This window comes from Lemur catta, chromosome 12 (assembly GCF_020740605.2).
Source record: "Lemur catta isolate mLemCat1 chromosome 12, mLemCat1.pri, whole genome shotgun sequence".
Classification (NCBI taxonomy): domain Eukaryota; kingdom Metazoa; phylum Chordata; class Mammalia; order Primates; family Lemuridae; genus Lemur; species Lemur catta.
The window spans coordinates 60,243,391-60,257,926 of record NC_059139.1 but is presented as its reverse complement, the minus strand read 5'-3'; the positions used below and the strand labels follow the sequence as shown (position 1 = coordinate 60,257,926).

At 34.1% G+C, this 14,536-nt stretch overlaps 1 protein-coding gene across 1 annotated transcript in view; it reads right to left on the bottom strand.

Annotated features, from left to right (window-relative positions):
* Nucleotides 1–14,536, bottom strand: part of ADGRV1 (adhesion G protein-coupled receptor V1) — a 498,644-nt gene that overhangs the window by 414,688 nt on the left and 69,420 nt on the right. The window contains exons 19-21 of the mRNA XM_045565724.1: nucleotides 13,944–14,161; nucleotides 12,578–13,321; nucleotides 8,646–9,019 (exon numbers count right to left, since the gene is read on the bottom strand). Coding sequence (XP_045421680.1) covers nucleotides 8,646–9,019; nucleotides 12,578–13,321; nucleotides 13,944–14,161 — 1,336 coding nt within the window. The remainder of the gene's footprint in view (nucleotides 1–8,645; nucleotides 9,020–12,577; nucleotides 13,322–13,943; nucleotides 14,162–14,536) is intronic.

Genomic DNA, 14,536 nt, shown 5'->3' with positions numbered 1-14,536 from the left:
CACCTGGGGCAATATTCTAACTCTTTTATTTGCCCTCTGGTCCATGGGCATGAGAAGCCCAAAACAACCAAGCAGTAGTTCAGTGGAGCCCTCAGTATGTCTCCTGGCGGGCACATTCTGCCCCCGGCCCCATTGCCTGGACCAGAACTTCTAATCCAGTAGAGCCTAAAGCAGGAAACAAATTCAGGCAATGGGTCACCAAAAGTAATGAAGATAGGGGTCAGTCTCACTTCTACCTCTTGCTTCCTGAGCCTGTGTGTTGCAATTACTGGGGACACAACTAGCTCTCAGCCACTGATGCACATTCTGCATCCTGGAGGACAACATTCCAACCCTGCAAGAAGCTGTCCCTGATCTGGCACCCTGGCTGAGTCTTCATGAATAGGCCATTCACCTGTCATAATAGGCCAGCTGCTTCAGGTAATGTGGTATATAGCAAAGCCTATGACATTGTGTCCACTGTCACACTTTCTTCACATGAGTCCCTTTGAGGCCATGTGATGCAGGTTTCCATGTGTGAAAGCAGGCATTCTTTAAGCCTTCAGATGATGGTGTTAGGAAAGGTACTTGGAAGGTAAAGCATTAGCTAAAGTAAGTATTAATTCCAATAGGAGTGAATTGCTGCCTCCTCTGGAGTGAAAAGTCTGGTTGGGATCAATCTACCACTTTCATTGAAAAGTGCTTAGCTGTGTTCCCTGCTGAGTGTTGTTTGGACATTCAGCAGCAGCAGTTGCTAGATCTGTCTTGGCAAGAGGGAGCTCATGCTGTCAGACCCATGCATAACCTGATTCCCACCATCTTGCTGTTAATAGCACCATGGTGACAGAAGAGAGTCTGGCGGATATGTAATGGAGCCTCACCCTGACTTCCTGGTTTTGAGAGCCTTTTGGAAAATGCCCCCTCATACTTAGTGCTGACTCCCAGTCTTCTATTTACACGACTCTTCCCCAAACGTGCTTGTCTCTAGTCTCGACTCTTCCAAGGCCCTGACCAATCAGCTACACCATTAGCACTGCTCAGGGGTGAATGTACCTTCACACTTCAGGCCACTTCTCCCTCCACATGAGATGAATGGCTAAGTGTATTGTGCATAGCTCTGCCCACCATCCATCACAGTCACCCCTGAACAGGGCACTAGAGAGGCAGCAGCCTGCTTTCAGCAACTAGCAACATAACAAGCAGAGTCATCTATGAAGCGAACTTGAGTTTTTCCTCATCTATCAGTTAGTCATAGGTTTGCGATAAAGAACAAGAGTTTAAAGTATGTCCAGTTTGAAATGTCTATTAAATATCCTAAAAATGTTGCAACTGGAGAAATGAGTCTGGAATTTTAGAGAGAGGCCAGGATTAATGTCATTAATTTAGAAGTCATCAATATATAAATGGTATTTAAGGCCAAATACAAATAGTGAATAAATATATAATTATACAAATTGTATTTAAAGACTGGTTGAGACAACAAGGGAAATGAGTATAAATGGAAGAGAGAAGAGGACCACGTACATTTAATTCTGCTTATTCTGAAATCATGAAATTGTTCCAATGCAGTTGATACTACATTAGAGAACAATATAAATATAACCCTTTTGCATTGACTTGTAAGTGTGATTTTATCCTCAGGAAACATGGTGAACACAGAAATTTGTATTCACCTTAAACAAACCACATAGGAATACACACACACCTCAAACAACTTCCAGCTACCTCAGTTCAATGTGTGTTACTAGCCACACTTACCCACACCTAGTGTTACAACTTTTCCTCTGATTTTAGATAATCCTCATTCTATCACTTCAAAATAACACACAAGCTGCAACTCTCCAGATGCCCACTTCTACAAGTAACCTTAATGTCTTTCTCAAGGTACTATGTCATATTTACTATAGTATATAAGTAATTAACATTTAATGTGTGAAACGTTTTTTATTAAGTCCCTATCTTTCTAAGTGTCACTGACCAAGTTTATGAACAATGTTCTGCTTGCCCCATCTTCCCCCTAAGTTCTGTGTTTCTCATTATGCAATTTGGCATAGTGTGATGATTTTTAGGAACCTATCCATCATGTTGTGGCAGAACTCACTGTTCTGAAGGTCGGGCCCTCCAACTTTAAGGGAAGAAAGCAGCAAAGAGAAATATAGCACCTGATTTAATTTCCACTTAGGTATCTGCATCAGTATCTTCATGCTAGCAGAATGGTACATGGGTAAATGTATGGTAGAAAGTGTATGGCTTTAATGTCAAACAGTCCTGAGCTTCCTCACTCTACCATTTATCAAGCATTCTCAGCCTCTTCTGAAAACGGGGATCATATGCCTCATGGATTTTGGTGGACATTAAACAAGCACCTCAATATCTAGTAATATATAAAGGGCTAGAAATTATTTTTCCTGTTAAAATATAGACACACATACACAATAATAAATACTGCTATATAAAAATATTACCTTATATAAAGAAATATATATTTAAAAAGCAAACTGATTCCCATGTATTCTCAGGTGATCGCCTGTCACAATGAGGGTAGATTTGCTCCTTTTTTCTATCCCAAATTTAATCAGAATGAATATTTTGACTGAGTTAAATTAATAAACTATTAATATCAATATGTAAATTCCCTTTACAGCAAAAAGCATGGATTAAATAGACCCAAAGATATACTCAGGAATGTGTGATGATTCCTTACAAACTTAAGTTTCTATCAAGTCAATGAGCATTACTACACAGCATCTGGGACTAAGAGAAGCTTTTTGTTTGCAGAAGTCACATGGGGAAAAGTTATGTCACTACTCTTTCATTTAGTAAAACCTTCATCAAAATGTACAGCTTCCTGAATATTTTTAGTTTTAAAAAGCAAAAAAAAAAAAAAATACTCTCAATAGCCAATAAAAGTATGCACAGATATATGCTATATAACAAAATTTTATAGAGAATTTAATGAATTAATATTTTGTTCAATAAAGTAAACTTTGTAAAGTCCCAATTAGGGAAGAGCCTTCATATGTCAAGGATCCATAAAAAAGTCACTTAGGATGCTTGGTATAAATCCACCTTTAATAATCTGAATTTGCAGAGAAATAACATAATGGCTGAGGTTTGCTTTAAAAAATACTTAAGCCAAAAAAATGAAACAAGATTGGCAAAAGGCTGGTAATTATTGAAGCTCAGTGATGATTATCCTAGGATCCATTCCTTTATTGTCTCTATTGTTGTGTATACCCTGTATATAAAAATTTTCATTTAACAAGATTTTTAAATTCAGCTTTTTGTGTCCTCCCTCCCCCAGCCAGAGATTATGATCCAGGAATGGAGTCTTGAATGAGGAATGATGTCCAGTAATATGCATTAGATATTTCTGACTAGGTCACCCAAGGACAAGACTTTGAGAAATATTGGACTACAGGATGAAATTTTTAATACAGAAGGTGATAGAGAATAAATACTTAAAAACTTTTTTCTAATATTAAAATATTCATCTAATTGGCTTTAGAATCATGATACAAACAAATATTTAGGCCAGCGTATAAAGGGGCATAACACCAACAATAATCATCAAAACCATCCTTATTCGGTTTTTTACTAGAAACAGTAGTACTCACTACTGTTTTCTCCTTTGAGTCAGGCATTTTCCAAATCTTCAGATCAGCAGAAGAGTAACAATAAAGGTTAACAATAAGAACAGTTTTTGAAATCTATTTTCCTAGAAAAAACAACGCACTATTCTGAGCCATGAATTGGCCTTCTCTACTGAAATAGAAGATTAAAGCTAAACAATTACAAATCCAATTAATTTTTAATTTTGTTTCATGCTTGGGTAATGATCTGTGATATCAGATTATATCAATATCACCTATATCTAAAGGAATCTATTCACACAGCATATGGCAGGCACCTAAAAACAAACAGTCCAAGTTGAAACAATATTCTTCTTTTCACAAAGATCTTCCAAAATGGTCTCTAAATTGATTCTTAAGTCATGATTTTATAAATATAAAACATAATCCAAATATTATCTATAAAAGTAAAATAATGAGACTAGCAAGTTCTATGAATCACTATGAAAAACAATCTCATTAATTTATAATTATGTGGTGTACAATTTTGCAATACATACAAAATAAGATAGAGAGAAAAAACATAGTATACATAAAAACATAATATAAAGAGGCAGTATGAGAATGTGGTTACTGAGCTATAGATCTTACAAAATCTGTGATCTGTTCAATAGAGATCCCACTTGGAATCCAAAGCACTATTTGGCTTGCCTAATCAGGGTTCTAAACTGCACACAGGTTTAGTCATTCTTTCAATTACAATTTATTAAACACCTGCTATTTGGCAGGACATACTATACTTGGTTAGTAGGAAACAAATCATGAAATAATTATCATCTTTTTCAAATGCCAAGTAACAGACTATGTCATATTCTATACATTTTCATTATTTGTTTAAGGTGTAATTATTCTATCATTTTAACCATAATATTACTTTGTCATATGAATCTATGAAAAAAGTAAGGCATAACTTAAATCTTTAAAGGTTCTCTATTGTCTTCAGAAATTTTGAAGGAATTTTTTAAAAGTTCAATTGTGAATGTCATTGCAACAACATAATGGAAAAGTATCTATGGAAGTGACTGTGGTTTTTATTTCTGAAAATGAAGCAAGAGACCATAAAATTTAAACTCTAAAGACAAATCCAGGCATAAAGTAAACCAGCAGTTCTCAAATGTTTTAGTTGCAGGACCCCCAAAAACTCATAAAAATTATTGAGAACCCCGAAGAGCATTTTGTTTATTATGAAGCCTGTTGACATTTACCATAGTACAAATGAAAAATGAAAAAAATTAAATATTGATAATATTTAAAATAATATCATTTTAAAATAGTAACAGTAAACCCATTACATGTTAAAATAAGCAACATATTTTATGAGAAATAACTATTTTTTCAAAATAAAAAACTAGTGATAAGGGGGCATTGCTTTGTATTTTTACAAAACTCTTTAATGTCTGGCTTAATAGAAGACTGCAGAATTCTCCCATTTCCTTTTGCAACCCATTTGTTTGTTTCTATCTGTTATTTTGGTTGAAGTGTATAAAGAAATTCCAGCCTCACATAGACATATAACCAGAAAAGAAAGAGGATTTTGATAGTCTTTTCAGATAATTGTGGGTAAACTTCCTTGATATTATACCAAAATTTGACAAGTGGCAATTTCTTAGAGTTTAGTTGCAATGTGGAAGCATACCCTAGTACATTGAAATCCATTGGTCTACCTTACACTTTGAATCAATCTTTCACACGTGCATGATTTTGCAACATTATGCATTGATTATTTGGAAAATATTGGTTTACTGAGCTATATATTAATAGATCTTTCAAACATTGACACATTTTACAAAATCACCACACTGGTTAGTATCACTATCAATCTTATCTGAAAAGTCTTCAAATATTGGGAAACAGTCAAGCTCACTTTGACAGATAAAAATGTTCCAAACTTAAAATTTTTTTTCATGTGAAAGACTGAATTTTTATTATCGGAAAGAACTGTCTTTGTTTTCCTTGCAATCACCAGCTCACTCCATTCATTTTCATTAAAGTGTCTGCCAAATACCTAAGTTCCAATAACCAAAACTGTCATTTTTTCAAGTAAAAATGGTGTTCTATGAGCCACTAGATCAATTCACAACTTAAAATCTGCACATGCACTTTTCTTCAATACAACAATTTTGGTAATGCAACAGAAGTACTTTATCTGATTTTGTGACATGGAATTAAAAAGATAAGTATTCAAGGGTTGAGCTTTTATAAAATTAATATTTTTTACTGTTTCATCAAAGACATTCTTATATGAAATTAGCACTTTTTAAACTATGGGTATGTGGTAGTGAATGATAACTGGTACAGGTTGGTACCACTACCTTGATTCGTGCGAAGATACTAGCAGCTAACAGTTTGGGGCACCATTGTTTTTGTAGTGCAAATATCAATAAAATGAAAAAGGCAAGCAATGTATTGTTATTTTTATAAGATTAGGTTTGATCTAGTAGACACCCTGGACAGGATCTCAGGAAACCCCAGGGGTCTTTGGGCTACTCTTTGAAAATGACTTCAATAAGTAATCAACAAATATTGTTGTTGACGATTACAACAATAAAAATATTTTAAGACTCCTATCTTCAAATCACATCAAGATAAAAGTAGGAGTTCTATGCTTCTATTTTTAACATTTTCAGAAATGCAAATTCTATAATCTTCCTGGCAAGCAAATTTCAATGTTTAATCTTTTATGCTCAACAACAGTTTTCCTATACGTTTAGACATTTCTCTTTCCAATACATTATATTTCTCTCTCATATAGGTTTGGAAAACAATCAGTTGTGTTTTCTTTTTCTGTCCAGCAATTCTACTAATTCAGGTGCTGTGGCCTATGTGGGGAAGTTCTGTCTTCTGCAATCAAAAGCTTGACTGTCCCTGTTCAAATTCAGAGATTTCCAGGATGATGGAAAGTTGCACAATCAGGTGGAGCTAAACCAACAACAACCATAATCTATCAATGGAACTTGAGAGAGAAGCCATCACTGAGGACTTAACAATAATGGCCCAGAAAACCAGAGAAACACTAAAAAAACTATTATTCATTTTACGCAGGTTTTTAAAATGCGTTTTTTTTTTTTCAGTTTGGATGTTTTTGCAGTTTATCTAAATCTAAATACGTTTGATATCTGAACTGTTATATGTATTTTAATGTCTGGATATTAAAATATATTCATAAGTTTCAACATAAGTTTACTGAGTACTTACTATGCTCTATTCTTGGTGTTATAGATTCAATAATGAACAATAATACCTTATTGTTCTTTTATATTTGTGGTGAAGAGGGATGGCCAGTAAACAGACTCATGAATACTAAAAGGAATTTGGGAGTGTGACCAATGCTACAAAAAAATTAAAACTAGGCAAATGGCTATAGAGTGACAAATTGGGAGAAGGAGATCAGTTACTTTAAATATGAAAGTTCTCACTGAGATGTCTTTGGAGCTTAGACTTAAATGACTAAATATGAAGACTTAGAATAACAGTGCTTCAAATAAAGAGGCCAGTAAGTGCAGATGCCATGAAATTGGAACTGAAACAAGGCAAACTGGACTAAAACATACTGACCGAAAGGGAGAATGACACAAGATGAGCTCAGAGTTATAGGCAGGGGCTGGATCTTGAAGAGAACTGAAGGAATCCGACTTTACATGGCACCACAATGGTTCTCACAACTTAATAAAAGCCAACTGTCTTTTTAAAAATAGAAATGATGATATTAAAGATATAAAGGGAAGGATAACAGGTTAGAAGTCCCAAGACATGGGTTCAAATTCTACTTCTTCCTATTGTATATTAGCAGTAAAACAAAATGGAAAATTAATATTCATTAAGCACTAGTCACTGCCAACCTCTGAATCAGGCATTCAATTTGATCTTGTTTCATTAATTCAATTTGGGTTATTTTCTCAGACCTCTAAACCTCAGTTTCTAACCCTATAGTAAGAGAGAGTAATAATTAATACCTGTTGCACCTATATTATGGATTATCAGAAAGGTTCATATAATTTAATATGTAAAAGTTCTTTGATGGCTGAATATCTATTAATATTTAAAGGTGTAGGTAAACATATTTATTATCATTATAAGTAAACATATTTCTTTTTTAAGTTGTAAATTTGTGTGACGTTTGTCCTTCCTAGTCTAGGATATTCTGATGTACAAAAAGACTATCATTTGAAGATCTCATATAACTGTCACCAAACCAAAGACCTAAAGGGGCACTACGTCACTCCAGAGAGCCAGGCATCCCAATTTAAGATACAATAAGCCTATGACTGAGATGTTTTTCCAAGCTCTACCCACTCATTTTTTTTAATCATTTCAATTTACACATACACCTTTCTAAGCCTATTAGAATCAACTTGCAAAGGGAAAGTCTCTCTTGTTCCTTGGCGTCCTTTCATGCACACTGAGCTGTTGCTGTCACACACACCTGTGAAGTACTTTCAAGAGATCTCACATTACCACGTAGGAAACCAAGATGATTACGAATCTTTGAAAACTTGGAAAGAACTGATAAGCACAGTAAAACAGCCTAATGAATTAAGCTGGCCAGGATGGTTGATAAGAAAGGCAATTACACCCAACATGGAAGAATATTGTAAAAACTATTTAAGTACATCTCACACATGATAAAAATACAAAAAAATCATATTTTAATACAGTTGCAATTCCAGTTATTCATATAAGCTTTCAATATGTATTATTTAATTCACTTATATGGTACCCAAACAGTAGCCAAAAGTAAATTATATGTGGAGGATAATTTCATATTCTTTGAAGAGTATGAATTTTAAAACTAATTGCTAAAGTTTCATTGGCTAACTTGTTATTACTTCTATCAGCTCATTAAGCTGATTCAAACTGTGCACTCAGAAGAGCAGGAAGCTTGTAATTTACATTTGCAACCACTGGCCCCAGCATACTTCTGGACTTGGAGTAGATGTTCAGGCAATCTTACCAAATGAAAGAAAACCCAGTCCAAAAAAAATCCACCTGCCATGAATTTTTTTAACTCTAAAATTCTCTAAGCTCACTACTTACCTCTGGTATACAAGCTCCTGTGAAACCGAACAGGCCATTGGCATTGTCACTTTTTTGTATTACTAATCTTGCTGTAGTGTTTTTTTCAGAAATACGGGCTCCTCCATATACAGAGACCAGTTTTAGAATAAATAATTCTTCTCCTTCGTCTTCATTGTCATCTCTTGCAGAAACAATGAATGACTTGTTAGTTTCTCCCTGTCTGAACTCCAGATATCCAGAAATGGGGTGTAAATCACTCTTTGCAGGCATGGTATGAAGTTCATAAATTTCTTCAATGGTCAGTCTCCTCTCATAGGACCTCACATCCTGCATCAGCCCTGTAAATCTGTCATTGCCATTTACTCCTGCCCCGATTCGCAGTGTTCCAGGACCTGAAATTAGAGATGGTTTAAATGCTACAATATCCACAACTATCCTGTCCTAAACTACAAGTGTGATTCAGAAAGTAAAACAATTTTATTTAAAGTATTTTTGAGTAAATAAAACTTTTGCATAACTAGTATTCAGTGAAATAAAGGTTATCTTCTATGATGATAAAAAATGAGTCCATAATCATTGGGATTTATGATATTTCATATTAAAGGAATTGGTAAATAATATTGGATTAAATCCTTAAAAGTAACTTCTATCAGTCTGTCAAATAACGTTTCCGAACAGAAAAATAACTAAATATATACATACAAAGACACATATACATGTATGTATGTGCATGTATGTATATTTGGATGAAAATTTCTTCTATTTAAAATTTTATTTTGCATATTTAAAACTGGAATAGTTCGATTTAATCACAATTTTAAAACTTCAGTTTTACTATTCTTCGAGAACTTCAAGGCTTGACGTGTTAAAACTTGCCTTGAGTTAAAGTTTTGAGCATGCAGGTAAAAAGTTTCTCCAGGCCAAATATATCTCTTCATCCAAACAACTAATGGAAAAGATATAGAAATAGAAGTATTTCTTTCCAGAAACAACATTATATGCAAATCTTAGGGACTTTTTTTATAATAACATGCAGCTCAACTATGTCACTATATCTCAATAACAACCCTTTTCAGAATTTCACCAGCTTTCATTTCTTTATTGTTCCTTCTCTAATAACTAGGATGCTTATGTAAGATGAGATCTTAGCAGTGATTCTGGGGGGAAAAAAAGTACAAGTAATATTTCTTGTCAATAGCCACAATACAGGCTATTTTACAAATCTCTACCCAGATGGCTCTTTTAGAGTAATCACCACTATTTGGCCCATTACTGTCATGACTGCTCCCAGGCCTACTATAGAGATTACCTTCCTGCCCAGCAAACCAGAACCACTTTTTCACAGGAGCTCCAGATTGGGTGGGAAATCTTATGATGTTGTCCCTCCTATTGAATTATCTGGCAACTGTAAAGATATAAGTTCCCCTGGTCCTCACAAAATCACGTCAGGGTCTCACCAGCTAGGAGACTATCTAGACTCAAAGATACAGAAATGATTATATCTTCTTTAGTTCTGTTTCTATGATATACTGAAAGGAATACTGACCTAGCAGTTAAAGGCTTATTTTCAACTCTTGGCTCCTCTATTTCCGAACTGTGTGATGCTGGCTAATTTATTTACTAATTCTGACCTCTATTTCCTTATCTATAAAATACTTAACATATTGAATTTATTGTGAAGTACAAATTAGGCAATGTTTTGAAAATGCCTTATAAATGTAAAGCACTATCTCATTTGAGGATTCTAAGTGCTTTGCTTCTATGAATAATTCTCTGGAACAAACATGATCATTATATCTCTAATTTTAGTATTGACTATTTAAATTACAATGCTAAATCATTCAGAATCAAAAAGTTATAAAGATGCCAATACATTACAGTGGTTCCTTCAGAATAGAGGTAATATAGTAACTTTCACTTTGCATCTTAATACTATCCTACACTTTTCAAATTTTATGGAATACCTGTGTATTACATTGACAATAAAAGAGAAAAGTAGTGAAGTATATATATTGTATATATAAAATTTTAATAGTACACTTAATGTTTACAGTGGCTATCTCTGAATGATAGAATTTGAGTAATTTTTATTTTTGTTTTATATGTATACTTTTCAATTTTTCTGTATTGACCATATAATTATTTCTTTACAAATATATCTTTTTGAAACCATAAGATACCACTATAAACCTACCAAAATGATTACAATTAAAGATTTAAAAAGCCAACCATTAGTGAAATAGAAATCTCATACACCAGAGGTGAGAGTGTAAATAGGTTCAACTATTTTGGAAAACTGTTAGACAGTACTTATTAAAACTGAATATATGCACACACTGTAATTCAGCAATCCATCCCTAGGAATGTACTCAACAGAAATGCATACAGCAAACATGTTCATCAAAAACATGCAGAAGAATATACGTAGAAATACTATATATAATAGCCAAAAACTGAAAAAAGAACAAACAGAAATTATAAACAACATGAATAAATTCTTATAGTTACATAATAGAACCCTTATTGTAACAAGCATGAAATATCTACAAGGCAAAAATACAAATAAACTTCCTAAACAATACTGAGCAAAAGAAATCAGACACTGAAGTGTTCATACCTCTCAATTCTATTTACATAAATTAAAATAGGAAAAGCTAATCTTAAGCTCTTAAAAATGCCAATAGTATGTAGGCAGAGTGGTAAGTTAGTGATTGGAGAAGAGCCAAAGGGGGCTTCTGGAATACTCTGATTCTTGGTACAGGGGCTGGTTACATGGATGCTAAAACTGATGAATTTTAAGTTTAAAAAAATTTATCTGTACACTTATGATATACATGCTTTTATATGTTTTATAATATAGAAGGTGCCATATTTCATCAATAAATTAAAAAATATACATTTAAAATTTTCTTTCCAAGTTACAAATTACAAAAATAACATGTTATTTGCAGTAAGCCTAAGAGAGAAAAGAAACACCAGCTCTCACTTCCCCCAATCTTTTCCATTCTCATTCCACCACCATTACCATCACCAAAGGAATCAAGGTTAACACATAACACGTATGTATTCATGCAATCAAAAGGTGAATAATTTAATGCCACAAAGTGCTGTAAGCACAATCCTTGGCATTGAAATTGGTGCATCTTGTTTCTTTTGCCCATCTTTTTTTCTTCTGGAAAAAAATACAACCAAATATCTAAGGCACCAGATTCAGAAGGGAAATATTCCATTAAGCTACAGCCATATAAGCTCTGCTCTGTCTTCTGCTAAACACAAAACAGAATTAAATCACAAGATGGAGGTACCAGGAGCAAATGTTGACTATAAGGGTGATAACCAATATTGGTATGCACATATACACATAAATGTGCTTCTCAAGGAAGCAGCACACAATCTAGCTTGAAGACAACAAAGATTATCTCTTCAAAGCACGCCACAGAATTCACCAATTTACGTTCTGATACTATAAACCCCATAATAATTTTTAATGTGATTTTTTGCTCCTGATTTCTTTTCAACCTTATGCCCACCACCCTCCACCTCCAGCAATATTGAACCAGCAGCAGTTCCCCAAATACAATACTCCATTTCACATTTCTATATATTTACTCATTCCTCTGCCTGCAATGTCATTTTCCACCCCTCCTACTACCCACAAGAGGGATAAATGTTCCTCCTTCATTTTTTTCTTTCTTCCTACAATGTATTGTAATGATCTATTGTACATCTCTCTCCAAGAGCCTATTTCAGGTTCCTCAAGGGCTAAATTTTGCCTGATTCATTTCTGCATCACTCAGAATTTACCATGGTTTTGGTACACATGTAGTTTTATTTAGAGAAATTCAACCACTACAAAAGCAGAATTTTTAAATACCTGTTAGCATTTTTTAAAATTCAATATTTCCAAAACTTCAAATTTCAGTTGTCCTAGTTGTGATGATAACACTCACCATCAGTAATGGCTTCTCCTTTCAGGCTCTTGATTCCTTTGGGCATTCCATTTCCATCCAGGTAAAATTCAATTATACCATCATCCAGGATAATTAGTAGATGAAGCCAAACACTTTCTTCTAAATATTTCATGACTGTTGTCTTGGCAATGTACGTAGCATTGGAACCCAAAGTTTTGTAATGAAGGGAAAGTGTCACATGGGACTCATTTGTTTGAATTTTTATCCCGTAGTAGATGCTTCCATTACCATCATCCTTTGCTATAACAAATCCATTCGTATTGGCATTAGGCATTACCCAAGCTGAGAATGTAAAGTTGGCAATTGTGTTATTCCTGGTGGTGTGGTATTTTGGATTAACAGTCCCAAATGCACCCTCTACTCCAGTGAAGTACAAAGCATCTGTTCCGCTATGGTGACGTCGCATGTGTGGCTGTAAATGCACGGTGCTGGGGAAAATTCCAACCAGTAAAAAATCTATCATTGGTGGCAAACCAGAAGTGAACTCACTGGACAGTATTTCCCAGCCTACTCGTACATCACCAAAGACACCTTGTTGCCTCAAAATGGTGAAGTTAGTAATATAAGACATATCATCTTCTGAAAGGACATCTTCTGCCACTTCTCTCTCTAAACACTCTGGATCCAAGATGAAAATTCCAAATGGGTCATCGTTGAATGGAATCATTACTGTCACCTGGAGGTTGGTTTCTGTTAGTTGGCCTCCAGGACCCGGAGATCCACCTGTAATAGAAAATTTATAATGAGTTAGAAACCAGAATTGCAAGTATTTCTAGCATAATGTGAAAAAAGTAATTTGTTTAGCAAACAAACTTCTGGTTAAATAATTTACTCATCAATGAACAACAGTATCACTATATGGCTTTTGCCACATTTTTAAGGGCATGATCCCAGAAACATTGGTTCAGAATAATTTTATTAATAATCAGTCAAGCCTGAAAAAAGAATATAATCTAGAGAGGTTTAATTCCTGTGCTTAAAATCAAAAGTGATGGGGAAATTTATTGTTTAAATTATGACACTTAGACCAAGCTTTAAGCCACCATGAATCTGTACTTCCTAATTTCCATTAATGCTTTGTTGGAGACGCTGTATTTGGTATAGGAAAGGTCTATCTATAAGTTTGATGATGAATATAAGCCTCCATTCATAAAACTGAACCAAGCTAAGACCACAAAAAAATAAATGTTAAAAATAGCACTTAATCAAGAAGGGTATTTTGACATTTAAAATCAGATAATCAAGATACACTTACTTCTTCAACAATTGCATTTTCTATACAACTCTAATTATTTAAGTATAAAATATAAAATTTTGGTGGCAAAGAATTGGAAAAACACAGCACCTGAAATGTTTACAAGCTTTAGAATATAAAATTCATTGAATTCAGGAATTGCATCAGGAAAAGCATGGAGAATTATTGGTTTTGCTACTTCTCCATCCATGAAGTTAACAGTCCCTGAAGTTTCATAGAACTCTTGTCCAGGTTGCAAAGCAGAATCATTCTGAAACAGCTGCCAAGCCACAGAAACGTGGCCAAAGTGTCCTCGGTTCCTCAGAATCCTATAAACAAATTTTAAAAACTTAATATTTAAGAAAAACTTATAAGTAGTGAATCTAACACTAAGGAGAGTTTTCTATGTTATCTTAGAAATATACTTTTTCTATTTATCTTTAAATAAACCAGCCAGCCAGATGCACTGAGCAACTATCAAGAATCTAATGGAAAGGGAAGAATGAGGTAGAACTTTAATAAAGAGAAGCACTTTTAAAAGTCTTGTCTTCAAAGTCCAAACTGAAAGACAAATTCTAAGATCAATCAAAAAATATTTAGATGATAACTGGCAAAGGGTTTTTTAAAGCAAAGCACAGGGTGAGAGTCATCACATATCATCTAAGAGAAGAATTCCTGAAGACCTTGGATAATTCAAGTTTCTC